General features: G+C 37.5%; 1 protein-coding gene across 2 annotated transcripts in view; it reads right to left on the minus strand.

The window, feature by feature from the left end:
- Nucleotides 1-11,762, minus strand: part of gsap (gamma-secretase activating protein) — an 81,332-nt gene extending 69,570 nt beyond the window's left edge. Inside the window, exons 1-9 of one of the 2 annotated variants that reach the window (XM_055153654.1) lie at nucleotides 11,355-11,762; nucleotides 10,452-10,522; nucleotides 9,266-9,322; nucleotides 9,089-9,158; nucleotides 6,217-6,264; nucleotides 5,131-5,219; nucleotides 3,768-3,840; nucleotides 2,118-2,167; nucleotides 428-538 (exon numbers count right to left, since the gene is read on the minus strand). In XM_055153654.1, coding sequence (XP_055009629.1) covers nucleotides 428-538; nucleotides 2,118-2,167; nucleotides 3,768-3,840; nucleotides 5,131-5,219; nucleotides 6,217-6,264; nucleotides 9,089-9,158; nucleotides 9,266-9,322; nucleotides 10,452-10,522; nucleotides 11,355-11,484 — 699 coding nt within the window. In that variant the 5' untranslated portion in view covers nucleotides 11,485-11,762. The remainder of the gene's footprint in view (nucleotides 1-427; nucleotides 539-2,117; nucleotides 2,168-3,767; nucleotides 3,841-5,130; nucleotides 5,220-6,216; nucleotides 6,265-9,088; nucleotides 9,159-9,265; nucleotides 9,323-10,451; nucleotides 10,523-11,354) is intronic. The other variant, XM_055153655.1, reaches the window with a different exon arrangement.
- Between the last annotated feature and the right edge of the window lie 290 nt (nucleotides 11,763-12,052).

Raw genomic sequence — 12,052 nt, forward strand, 5'->3', positions numbered from 1 at the left:
GCTGTTAACACAATCAATTAATCACAAGGTGGAACAGAGCATTTTGGGCTTTGGAGATGCAGACAGACTATAAATAAAGGGTTACTCGAGTGTGGATAAAAGAAAATACAACTCCAGGTATGTTTTTGATGAGGTAACAGCATCATAACATGCCTAACAGTAAAATTCATGTAATATTGGACCTTTAAGCTTGAATGACCAAGAGTGCTGTTGTTATTTTTATAATTTTTTATTTTTTATTATTTTTTTTAATGTTTTTTTTTTATTATTATTATTTTATTTTATTTTTTATCAATATGCCATCTTGAAAATAAAGAAATAAAGATTGCTCAAACAAGCATGAATCGTTCGAAAAACAACTTCAAGAGGGTAAATAAGAAGGGGAAACAATTATAACCTGGTTAAAGTCTTTGAAAATCAGTCTTACCTTATGAGTCACATAGTACAGTCTCTGTGTGTGCCCATCCCACTGGACCCAGCAGAGGTCCTCTACAATCCTCTCTGCGGTTCTGGTCAGTCTCTCGGGACTCACCATCACCTGGGTTGAGCAAACACATTCAAATTCAGGTTTGCAGACGTTCTGAATGTTTAATGCAAAGTCCTCACAAGGATAAAAGGTGCTTTGTAGTTTTAAAAGTTGGATGTGGGGAATAAAAGCATTGTGGGCCCTGTGATGAATTACTTTGTAGTACCAATTGTTTTACCCACAGAGTCTTGGGGATGAGCAAGTTTAAAGAAAGTTATGTCTTCACAAATGTCGCAAGTCTCTCATCACAAAGTAGTTATTTAGCACTTGGAACAATGCACGAATGAACTATGGGTTTATTAAAGGGCAGGGTATGCAGCCTGCACTCTTAAAAATGACTGCAGGTTTAAAAAAGGAACTATAATCCTAAAAAAATATTAAAGCTGGAGTTTCTCAGTTTATCATTGATCTGAGCTTCCAGATTGAATATTTTACTGTAATTGTCATAGAAAACAACAAAAGTATGTTTAGAGCATCAAATATTGTGTAATATATTTGATCTAAAGTGCAATACCAAATGCTGCTGGGGTTTAGGTAGTGAGTCCTTTTAGGTTAAATAAACAGGATTTCAGCACTAAAACCAACCCAAATGGGAGACTCATGTGAGACTCATTCTACTTCTTGACTAGACAAAGATAGATTTAGATAAACACTAAATTCAACATCAGCAACTTGACTGACATGATACAGTTATATATTTTCATAATTAAAGAAAATCAACATTAGAAGTGTAATCAGTAAAAGCTATATTTGATTTAAACATGTCACCAGATAGGTCATGTTTATGAAATTTGAAATAAAAATCTTGCATACCCTAAATATAAAAGCAATGCTACTATTTAAACACTTTTTTGGTGATATAAAGAGATCTGATTAAGAGAAGAAAAAAGCACTGAATGGTGGTTTTGAGGAAGCAGAATATAGTTACAACTTTCAATCTCAAATCACCACCAACCATTCAGTCACACACTAGATTCATAAGGATGGGCGAAGTGTCTTGCAGAAGGACACAAGGACAGTATCCACTAATCAGAGCTAAAATTGAACCACCAAGTTGCCAACTACGAAACCCGAGTCAATACATTTCTGTAACTATAACTTTGACACAGTAAACATGCATTCAAATTATAATTTATACTGGATTATCTTGTCTTTTTCGAACAATACAGTAGTTAACTCTAGATTGCAACATTGTAAAGAACAGACGGACAGCTAATTGGGCCAAAAATGGTGCCAGTCTACTTTATACGCTGTTACATACTACATAGCACATGAGCATATTAAACACAGTTGAATGGGTAACTGGGGTACACTTAAACCAATGGATAAAAACCTGATTCAGTTCATTACACTCCTGTGCATTACATTTTTATTGGTAAAAAGAGACAGGAATACTTGCACAAAACTGAGCCAGATTGCGAACTGTAATTTGTATTTCTGCTGTGAGCTGGGATTAAGCTGTGGGGGTATAGGGTTCAATGTGATACTGCTTCGGGAAAAGATAGATGGAAAGATTTCTAAAAATGTTACAACTTCATCATATCTTCAATCTAACATATTTTCTACTGTGTATTGGGGATCCTGGACTCACCACTCTGTAGCCCTCCTGCCTGGTCAGCAAAATGTGGTACAGGTCTACATCTACAACAGAAGAAAAGCGGTTATTACACTGAGGAGTACATGGAGGAAGTCAATGATAGACAACTGAAAGATACAAAAAATCACTTTCCACTTTAAGTAAGATGTGTTTTATTTTAAATTCAATAAACATGACCTAACTGTGTCCTCAGATAAAGCATAAACATGTTCAAATAAAATATAGCTTTTACTGATAACAACTGTCATGCTTAATTACAAAAACACTGGACATTATGGCCATGTGGTTAAGGTTATGATTTGATATTTAGGTTCTAAAGATGATTATTCAGTAAGAATGAGAACACGTAAGTCTCTCATTTGGGTTGCCAGTATGTTGAAATTCACTTGGTTTAAAACCTTAAAGGACTCTGAATCTTGACTACATAAACTCCAGGACCTGCAGTCAATCATTAATGCATGCCTCTACTGCTGCAACCTGATGTCCATATACTGAGAAAAAAAAAAAAAAAAACTTGCATACATCTCATACAGTGGTGTAGTGGAGATTTTTTAAGTGGGGGTATGCGATTTGTGACTGAAGCATGAGGACTACACCAGGACTAAACCATGATTGAACCAAGACTGAACCAGGACTGAACCAGGACTGAACCAGGACTAAATTGGGTCTAAAACAGGACTAAACCAGGACTAATCTTGGACTTGAGAGAGAGAGAACCCCGAGCTCGCGGAGCATGGTGTCTACAAAGCACGACTGGGCGACAGCTGCACATAGCCCCGTGGGGCGCGGAGCTCTGTGCCGGTCCTTTCGCCTGCAGTCACCCGACGGTATATGCGAGCACACCTCCGGACCTGTCCCGATACTCAGTCCTGGTTTAGTCCTGGTTTAATCCTGGTTTAATCCTGGTTTAGACCTGGTTTAGATCTGGTTTAGGTCTGGTTTAGATCTGGTTCAGTCCGGGTTTAGTCCTGGTTCAGTCCTGGTTTAGTCCTGGTTTAGTCCTGGACCCTCATGTTGCAGGTCACTGTAGGACAGTGCTGTATATATCATGAGCCTATGCAGGTTGTTTTCACCATTGCCAATAGCTCCTGTTTGACATTTAAGTTGTAGCTATTTTGTATTTGTTTGGGTTTTTTTATATCTCACGTCGGGAGAAGTGGGTGGACGACGTACCTCCATGTACCACGCTCATTATGTACTAATCCTATATACCAGTATGCAGATTTAGGCCCTGGCAACACAGGTTTAGCTGTGATTATAGTATTTTTTAATAAGAGTGAAGGCTACATGCAGTTCCTTTAAATAGATACCTCATATTAGGGATGAGTAATATGGCTCAAAATCCTAATGTTTTTTTTTTTCATTCAATATTTTATTTTATATTTATATCACAACTCGCTGCAGCTCCATTTAACACATAGTAAATCCCAAGGTATTGATCTGAAGTTTCACCTCTGCTCTAAACCGCATGCATTCACTGCCACAGGATTAGCTGTAGACTTGTCAATCAAAAAGTCCCAATCATCTCTGTGACAATTCAAAAAGAACAGCTCTTGATTCAATTAAAATGTCATGAACCGCAGAACCCTATTAAATCATCACATCACCGAACCCCAATGAGAAGTTAAGGCCACATAGACTTACAGCCATCTTCAGTGAGCAGCAGCAGGTGGCTCTCCAGCACTGATCTCCTGTCAGCCTCTTCTTGATGGAGGAACTGTGCAGAGCCATAAGGGAACATGAGTTGGCGGTGAGCTGGGGCTGGCAGATGGAGGGTGTGCTATGCTAATTCTCTCATTTTAAAGCGGTATATCTATCCACGTGCCAATTTGTGCATCATTAAACGCAATGTGATATAGCTTTACAGGATTTGTACATTAAAGCCTGTCTACAAATAAACTGAAGCGCTTGTATGCAAAGGATAAGTGGGAATATATGGAAATTTGGTATATTTTCTAGTGTGCGGTAGCGTGTCTGTCAATAAGAGTTACACAGTCGTATCAGGCTAGTGCAGTGGGTCTATATAAAGTGATTCTTTCATTTACCTGCCAAGCTGCAAGAAGAATGAGTTTCAAGCTAAAATTTTCAACCAACTTTAGATTTTTTGGTTTGTTCAGTACAGATTCATAAATAACTTTCTTTGCATTTTTTTTCCCTTTTTGAGTCTACCTGAACAAATATGCTTCCAAGGTTAAAGGAGTTAAAGCTCTTATATTATACAAAACTGATTCTTGTGAGCTTTTAGCCATGTCAGAATGTTGTTACCTCCACAAACACATATCTGGAGTTGTTTGTTGTTTCATTCACACATTTCAGTTACCCTTTATTATTAGTCGGTCGACATTTCCAAAGTTCAAAATGCTCTGTTCCAGCTACCTTTTACCTTTAGTTGAGTAGAAAAGAGGAAATTCCAGGGCTGAAATTATTCACATCATTCTAGTTAAGGCCCAAGGGTTTCAAAAACACAGAGGAGCACTTTCTGTATTACCACATGACATCACAAGGTGGAAAAGAGTGTTTTGTGTCCAGGTACGTTTGTGATGAGGAAACAACAATATAGTATAAACCAGAAAATAGTGTAATACAGTATAGGCCCTTTAACACTTGTAAACAAACCACATAAAAATTGGGACTAAAATTTGACTAAACCTGGAAGTTAAACTAGACTAGACCGAAGCTAAACCAGGACTAGAACCAAACCAAGCTAGACTAAACTGGGCTCAAGCTTGAGACACAGAGCAGTAGCTGGTGACCCCCTTCTCTAGATTAGCTCAATAAAACCTGCATTTACCATTAAAACAATCTATAAAACAACATGGGAAGACAGCCTGTATAAATAAGAAGAAAAGAAGAAAATAAATTTGATGTCATCTTGAGGCTATTGTACTTTAAACTTGTAATAAATACAGAATGACACTCTATAGTCATGACGGTCCGAGACTGCATCGTCAGCTGGTGGATGTCATAAAAACAGTGAATTTGAGCAGCCATTTTATACAAAGCTTACCTGAACTTTGACCCTACAGTCCACTGCCTTCAGGACCTTTGTGTTGTTGATGGGGTGGATTTCTATGAGCAGGGTGAGGCATTTGACCACTGCAAAGAAAAATTGAATGAAACAGCAATATACATAATGTTATATCATTTTTAGACATGAAAGTATTTGTTGGACAAGTATAGCACTAAGATGTCTGATTTATGTTTAAGTGGAAACACTACAGGCAAAACATTTTTTTCAATTATTTTTTGTTTTTTGATCTTTTTTTCTCTTAGCATAAAAGCTTTCATGTGGAAACAACCAAATCGCCCACTCTGCGCTGAAAGATGTTTTAATATTTAATTTAATCAAGTTGCAGCCATAGAGTTATATGGGACATCTTAACTTCAAAGGCCGTTTTCTCAAAATGCATTTCCCCCCTGTAGGGACACAAGGATCACCCCTTAAAGTAGCACTTACAGTACATGCACCAAACTTTACAGTCGTGTACTTAACAAGATTTGAACGGAATGTACAGAAGAATTTTTTCATGTCATATTCCAAGTCTAAGTTATTAAAGTGAGGTGAAATTAGAATTTGTTGGCAAGTTTTCAGTTCCAAATATTAAATGAGATATCCACAATCCCCTATGTCTATTTTTTTTTTTTGTATATAACTTTCTGTTTTAAATGTCCCTAAAATTGTACTTTTTAGCCGTTTTTATAAAAACATTACATTATGACAAAGTGTAATACATTATTTTCCCTCAATTTGTGCATAAACAGTTAAAGTTTCAAACAGACATCTCTAAATTTAAGATTTTTTCCTCTTCACCTGCAGTGTCTCACCTTGAAATGTAGAAATGCAAATTGTAAACAACCCCGAGCAGAATTAACACATGAGAAAAGACAAGTGAACTCATAATACTAATAATACATTACCATGGGTTTGCAGAACTCTAAACTAGAAGGTTCCAATAAAAATGCAGGATATTTTGTTCTCTACAGAGGACACACTGTTATCTAATTAATTGCTACCTTTGTAAGTTGATAATTCTGCCAGCGCAAACAGCAATTTCGATTTGATTGTGCAGCCCTAATGGAGACAACATAGTACCTGGTTTGATCCCGCCAACTTCTGCTGTATTTTGTGCCAGACTCACAGCTGAATGGGAAAAAAAATACAATAAATGATGTATACAGACAGGTGCCACCTTTATACGTTTGCAGTATCTAGATAATGTTGGAGCCACAGTATTGTAAGTTCTGATGTACGTAATAATGCTCTTTCCTTGTTTAAACACTCCAGTTTGTGTTTAATTTTATTCATTCACACTTTCCTCCTCTCCTCTCTCACTCTGGGAAGAATTAACTAATCAATAGGCTCAATACAGTCCGCTATAGAACAGTCTACAGCTAGTTTCCACTAATCCATCACATTTTTGCAATTAAATTAGACTTTTTCTTACGTTTATGTACATAAAAGTGCTCAAAGTAGCTTAATTCTTTGCCAGTCTCCTGGTTTTAGAGCAATATTTACTCCAGTGTTTTTAAAGGTGCACTGTGTAACTTGGAGGTCCGTCCGACCGTTTCTATGGATATGTCACTGCTCTGCCTAGAATGTTCCACAGCATGACATTAAACTGCTCTACTTTATGTTCATTTACATATTTATTTATTTATTTATTTATTTACATGTGGTTTTATAGCTCAAAAATACTTAGAAAAAAAAGGCATTCTGGCTATGAGCAGGGTTGCCTCTCCACAGATCTGGTCTGGTTTACTCGTTATGAAGATAGAAAGGTTTAATGCCATACTGTGAAACATTCCAGACAAAGCAAAGCACACATCTCCATGGAGAAAAGCATTTGATGGACGCTCTACCAGAAAAGTTACACACTGCACCTTTAAAGGTTGGAAAACAAGCTATATAAGATGTAAAATTATAAACAAAAACATAATAGTATTCATTTAAAGGCACGCTATGCAACTTTTCTGGTTGAGGGTCTAAAACTTGCTTGTCTCTCTATCTATATATATATATATATATATATATATATATATATATATATAATAATAATATAATAATATATATAATAACATCTGCAGCCTTTTACCATCTAAAAAACATAGCAAAAATCAAAGGTTTACTGTCTAAAGCAGACTTGGAGAAACTTATCCATGCGTTTGTCTCCAGTAGGTTAGACTACTGTAATGGTCTGCTCACTGGTCTCTCCAAACGAGCTGTGAGACAGCTGCAGAACATCCAGAATGCTGCAGCTCGGGTCCTTACTTGAACTAGGAAGTACGAGCACATAAGTCCTGTGCTCAGGTCTCTGCACTGGCTTCCTGTGCCTCAGAGAATAAAGCAGCTCTGCTTGTGTACAAGTCTCTCCATGGCCGAGCACCAAAGTCCATCTGTGACATGTTAGTGTCATATGAACCATCTCGCACTCTGAGGACCTCAGGGACCGGCCTCCTGCTGGTGCCCAGAGTCAGGACTAAACAAAGGGAGTCAGCGTTTCAGGTTCATGCAGCTAAAACCTGGAACAGTCTTCCTGAACATGTGAGACAGACTCTTCTGTGACGCTGTTTAAATCCAGACTCAAAACATTTCTGTTTAACTGTGCATATAACTGAAAGGTTTTCATTCCGCACTCTTCTCTCCAATTTATGTCTCTCTTTTTTAATTTTAATCTTCATGATTATTTATGTTTTGATTTGTTTTTATTATGATTTTAATGTATTTCTTATTCTGTAAAGCACTTTGAATTACTTTGTGTACGAATTGTGCTATACAAATAAACTTGCCTTGCCTATATATATATATATATATATATATATATATATATATATATATATATATATATATATATATATATATATATATATATATATATATATATATATATGAAATTACCCTCAGTATGGCATTAAACTTAAATGGAGGAAAGCAGGTAGTCTCACCAGTTCAAGTTTCAGGTTAGATCTGAATGACACATCTCGCTCTGGATGCTTTTTTTTTTTTCAAGATTTTTCATTTTCAGCAATAAAAAACACCATAATGAAAAGCAAAATCTATCAATTAATGCAAGGAATGTCTGTCTGTATCTCCTCCTCTTGGTTTGTCTGTCTGTTCCAAGCATAACTCTTGAACCACTCGGGGTGTCATCCTAATAGGACAGGTGTGTGTGGTGTCAAGTTTCATGTTGTTAAGTCAAAAACTGCCAAAGATCTGCTATACTTAAAAGGTGCACTGTGCAACTTTTCTGATGGAGGGTCCACCACCTGCTTGTGCCCATGGAGATTTTTATTGCTTTGTCTGGAATGTTCCATGTTATGACATTATACATATCCATTTATTATTTATTCATTACATGTGTTTCTTTTGCTCAAAAATACATTAATTTCTTCTGTGAACAAGAGCGACTCTCCACAGATCTGGATTGTAATAAGGCGTAGTGCTGTGACCTGCTTGTCTCCCTCGTGATAGATATGTTTAATCTATACTGTGGAATATTCTAGATAAAGCAATAACATTTCCATGGAGATAAAAAGGTGGCAAACCATCCATCCATCCATTTTCTTCCGCTTATCCGGGGCCAGGTCGCGGGGGCAGCAGTCTAAGGAGGGACTCCCAGACTTCCCTCACCCTGGACACTTCCTCCAGCTCCTCCAGGGGGACCCCGAGGCGTTCCCGGGTCAGACCAGAGACATAGTCTCCTCCAGCGTGTCCTGGGTCTTCCCCGGGGCCTCCTCCTGGTGCTAACCTGATAAACAGGTGGCGAACCCTCCACTAGAAATGTTACGCAGTGAACCTTTGATGTCAAACTATGGAACATTCCAAGCAAAGACAAGAATAAGACTAGAATATAAAAGTTACATAGAGCACCTTTAATAGGTTTTATAACTGTATTAAGTAGCAAATAACAATATCAAGCTAAATGAATGCAAAAATCTGTTTATATTTTCTATATTAGCAAACTCACCTAACAGTGTCTCCTCCTTATTCAGGGAACAGCTGCTTACACACACCTGCTTGTCAAAGGTATACAAGAGCTGTGGAGAAAAACAAAAACAACCACTCCAGGATGTATGTCTCACTAAAACACTCCCACATAAACATTGTGCAAAACATATTGAACATTATGGTTTAATAAATATACCTTGTTTTGTTTTGTTTTGGGATCATATTTCCCAACTCTGGTGGTTCCTGTGGCTCCCTGCAAGCATGTAGAAAATGAATGGTATTTTTTTCAAAGATAATGAATCATTAAACTGATTAAACAAGACAGACAAAAAACCCACGTAATTTTGATGGTGTTTGGGCTCCCGTGGCATGTGAAAATTGTCATGCTTGACCTGTTCATTACTTGCTTTGACCTTCCTGATTAACCTAAACTGCTTCACTTCAAGTTAGTCATTTGACATCTAATTTTTCAATGATAAAATGAAACCTTTTCAAACTCTGAGAGCAAACCTTTCAGTTTTGGAGTCTATTTCAGTTTTGGACTCTATTCTTCAAAATGTGGTTTGTTGATTTGCTATTTAGAAAAGAAATTGCAGTATAATACAGTATTTATCTGTAAAATGTATTATAAGCGGCCATTTTTGTTTTTTACATCTTTACTAATTTTACTGATATCCTTTGCATTAAAGAGGTGAACTATGTAACCACCTGCTTGTTTCCATGGATATAGTATATTGCTTTGCCTGGTACATCCCACAGTATGGCAATAAACTTATCTCTCCCCAGAAATAAAAACAAGCAGGTGACACCACCAGGCATGTTAGATGACACCATGTTGTGGTGACACCACCCATAGTAGGAATGGAATTTTTCATGGTATTTTTAAGCAATAAATAAAATTAAGCAAGTGTAATGCCATACTGTGGAGCATTTTAGGCAAAGTAATATCTCCATGCAACAAGCAGGTAGCAGATTGTCCAACAGAAAAATCACATAGTGTACCTTTAACGCTATTTTGCTTTTCTGATGCATCTTACAGACCTTAAAATGACACCACTTGGACTGAAACCAAAAAATGGCTGGTTTGCAGCTTACTAAAAAAAAGGACTATCTGTGGACTTAACCTTTAAAACCCACAACTAGATTTTATGCAGCTCTGTCATTAAAAATGTATGCCGTGGAGAAGATGCAGTTGTATGGGGCGCATTTCATACTCTACCAGAGGGCCCAGGGATTTCTACAACGTCAAAGAGGTTTAAGTCAAGCAGAAAATTAGAAGAAATGTATGTACGAATACGGTTATTGAAAACATCACTACCATGTGTTATCATATCAGGGAATGTGTCCAATAGGGTGTAACACAGATTATTTTTAGTTCGTACCTTCCAGGAGTAAAGGATGCCCCCATCACACTCAATGTTTAGAATACGCGCGTCTACCTCTCCAGAGTATTCTGTGGAGGAACAATAACAGATGAACACAGGTGCATGACTGTACAGCACATACTTCTTGGAGGAAAATGATTTTATAGTATAAGAACGTACTGCAACTAACTCTAACTAACTTTGTGTTTCAAATGCCGCAGGTGATAGACAAGACGAGGAATAGCAAAATTGTACTCAGACAAGACTGAAGGTTTCCAGGCCTGACACAATAAATTATTTTTTGATTTAAGTTATATATTTCCTCATCACAAATATATCTGGAGTTGTGTTTTGTTTCATTCACACATGTTTAATACACAAACCCTGCATATTTAGCTCAGAGTTCTTCTCTCAAGAACTCTGAACTCTGACTTTTCTGATGTCATGTTTTAATACAGGTTGTGCTCCACTGTGTTTTTAAACCCCATAGACCTTCACTAGAATAATTTGGACAATTTGGACAATTTCAGATCTGGAACTGCCAATTGAACAAAAGGCAAAAGGTAGCTGTTAATTTGGAAACTACCGCTTCATGACATCACAAGGTGGAAAAGTGCATTTTGAGTTTTAAAGATGTAGACAGACTAATAAAGGATTACTCAAACGTGTGAATGAAACAAAACACAACTCCAGATATGTTCTTGATGAGGTAACACCATTGTAACATGGCTTAAAGCTCACAAGAGTTAATTTTGTGTAATACAGGACTTTGAAATAGTAGCTACACATTCCAACTAAGCATGCACCAGGTATGTTCACAAAGCAGGAGCAGAGAGTATTCATATTGTCAGTAGAGATTTAACCTACAATGGCTGCAGGCTACTGTTGTGTGCTGTCCATCCAAGTGGACACCTGCCTCACCTTTGACTCTGCAGACTGACGCTTCTTTCTTGCGCAGATCACACACCACATCTCTGTGCAGGTCGAAAGTTCGCTTTAACTTCAGCATACGTGTATACTCCAGTTTAGCTCCTTTTTCCCGCATACACATCGCAAAGAAAAGTACATTTAAAAGTCCTCACAACTTGACATGGCTTTAGTTGGTACTTCCTCCATGAGAAGTGCCGCCTTGCATTTGTCTTCTGAAAATCATGTGATCCGAGAGTGGTACATATATATCCTGCCTAGTAACACACTTGTTTCTCTACAAAAACACCTCCCCAAAACTTCAATTTATTTACACACGGAAATGTCTCACAGTTCTTGGTTCGCCCCGCCCTCGCAGGGGCAGTACGCGGACGCATTGGCCGAAAAACACATCACTCGAGCGGCCAAGAATCTCACACCGCCCCGGTAAATCTCTGCACACTTCTCTGGCACCAGGTATGACCATAGTGCCAATGCGCACGATCAGATGTTGGCTATGTGGTACAAAAACAAACCCAAACTGATAAATAAGTAGATAATAACATAAATGTATTAATATTTTCAAGTTTTTACTCAGAAAATAAATTCCTCCTGCTATGATTGATAAATTTAAATTTATTAACAAGTCAACACTGCCTCTTCGTGGTATTACTGCGAAGTGCAAGACTGTGCGTCTCCAAACGCAGGTGAAG

This window comes from Boleophthalmus pectinirostris, unplaced genomic scaffold (genome assembly GCF_026225935.1).
Source record: "Boleophthalmus pectinirostris isolate CB_2022bp ecotype Guang Dong unplaced genomic scaffold, ASM2622593v1 HiC_scaffold_18, whole genome shotgun sequence".
NCBI lineage: Eukaryota > Metazoa > Chordata > Actinopteri > Gobiiformes > Gobiidae > Boleophthalmus > Boleophthalmus pectinirostris.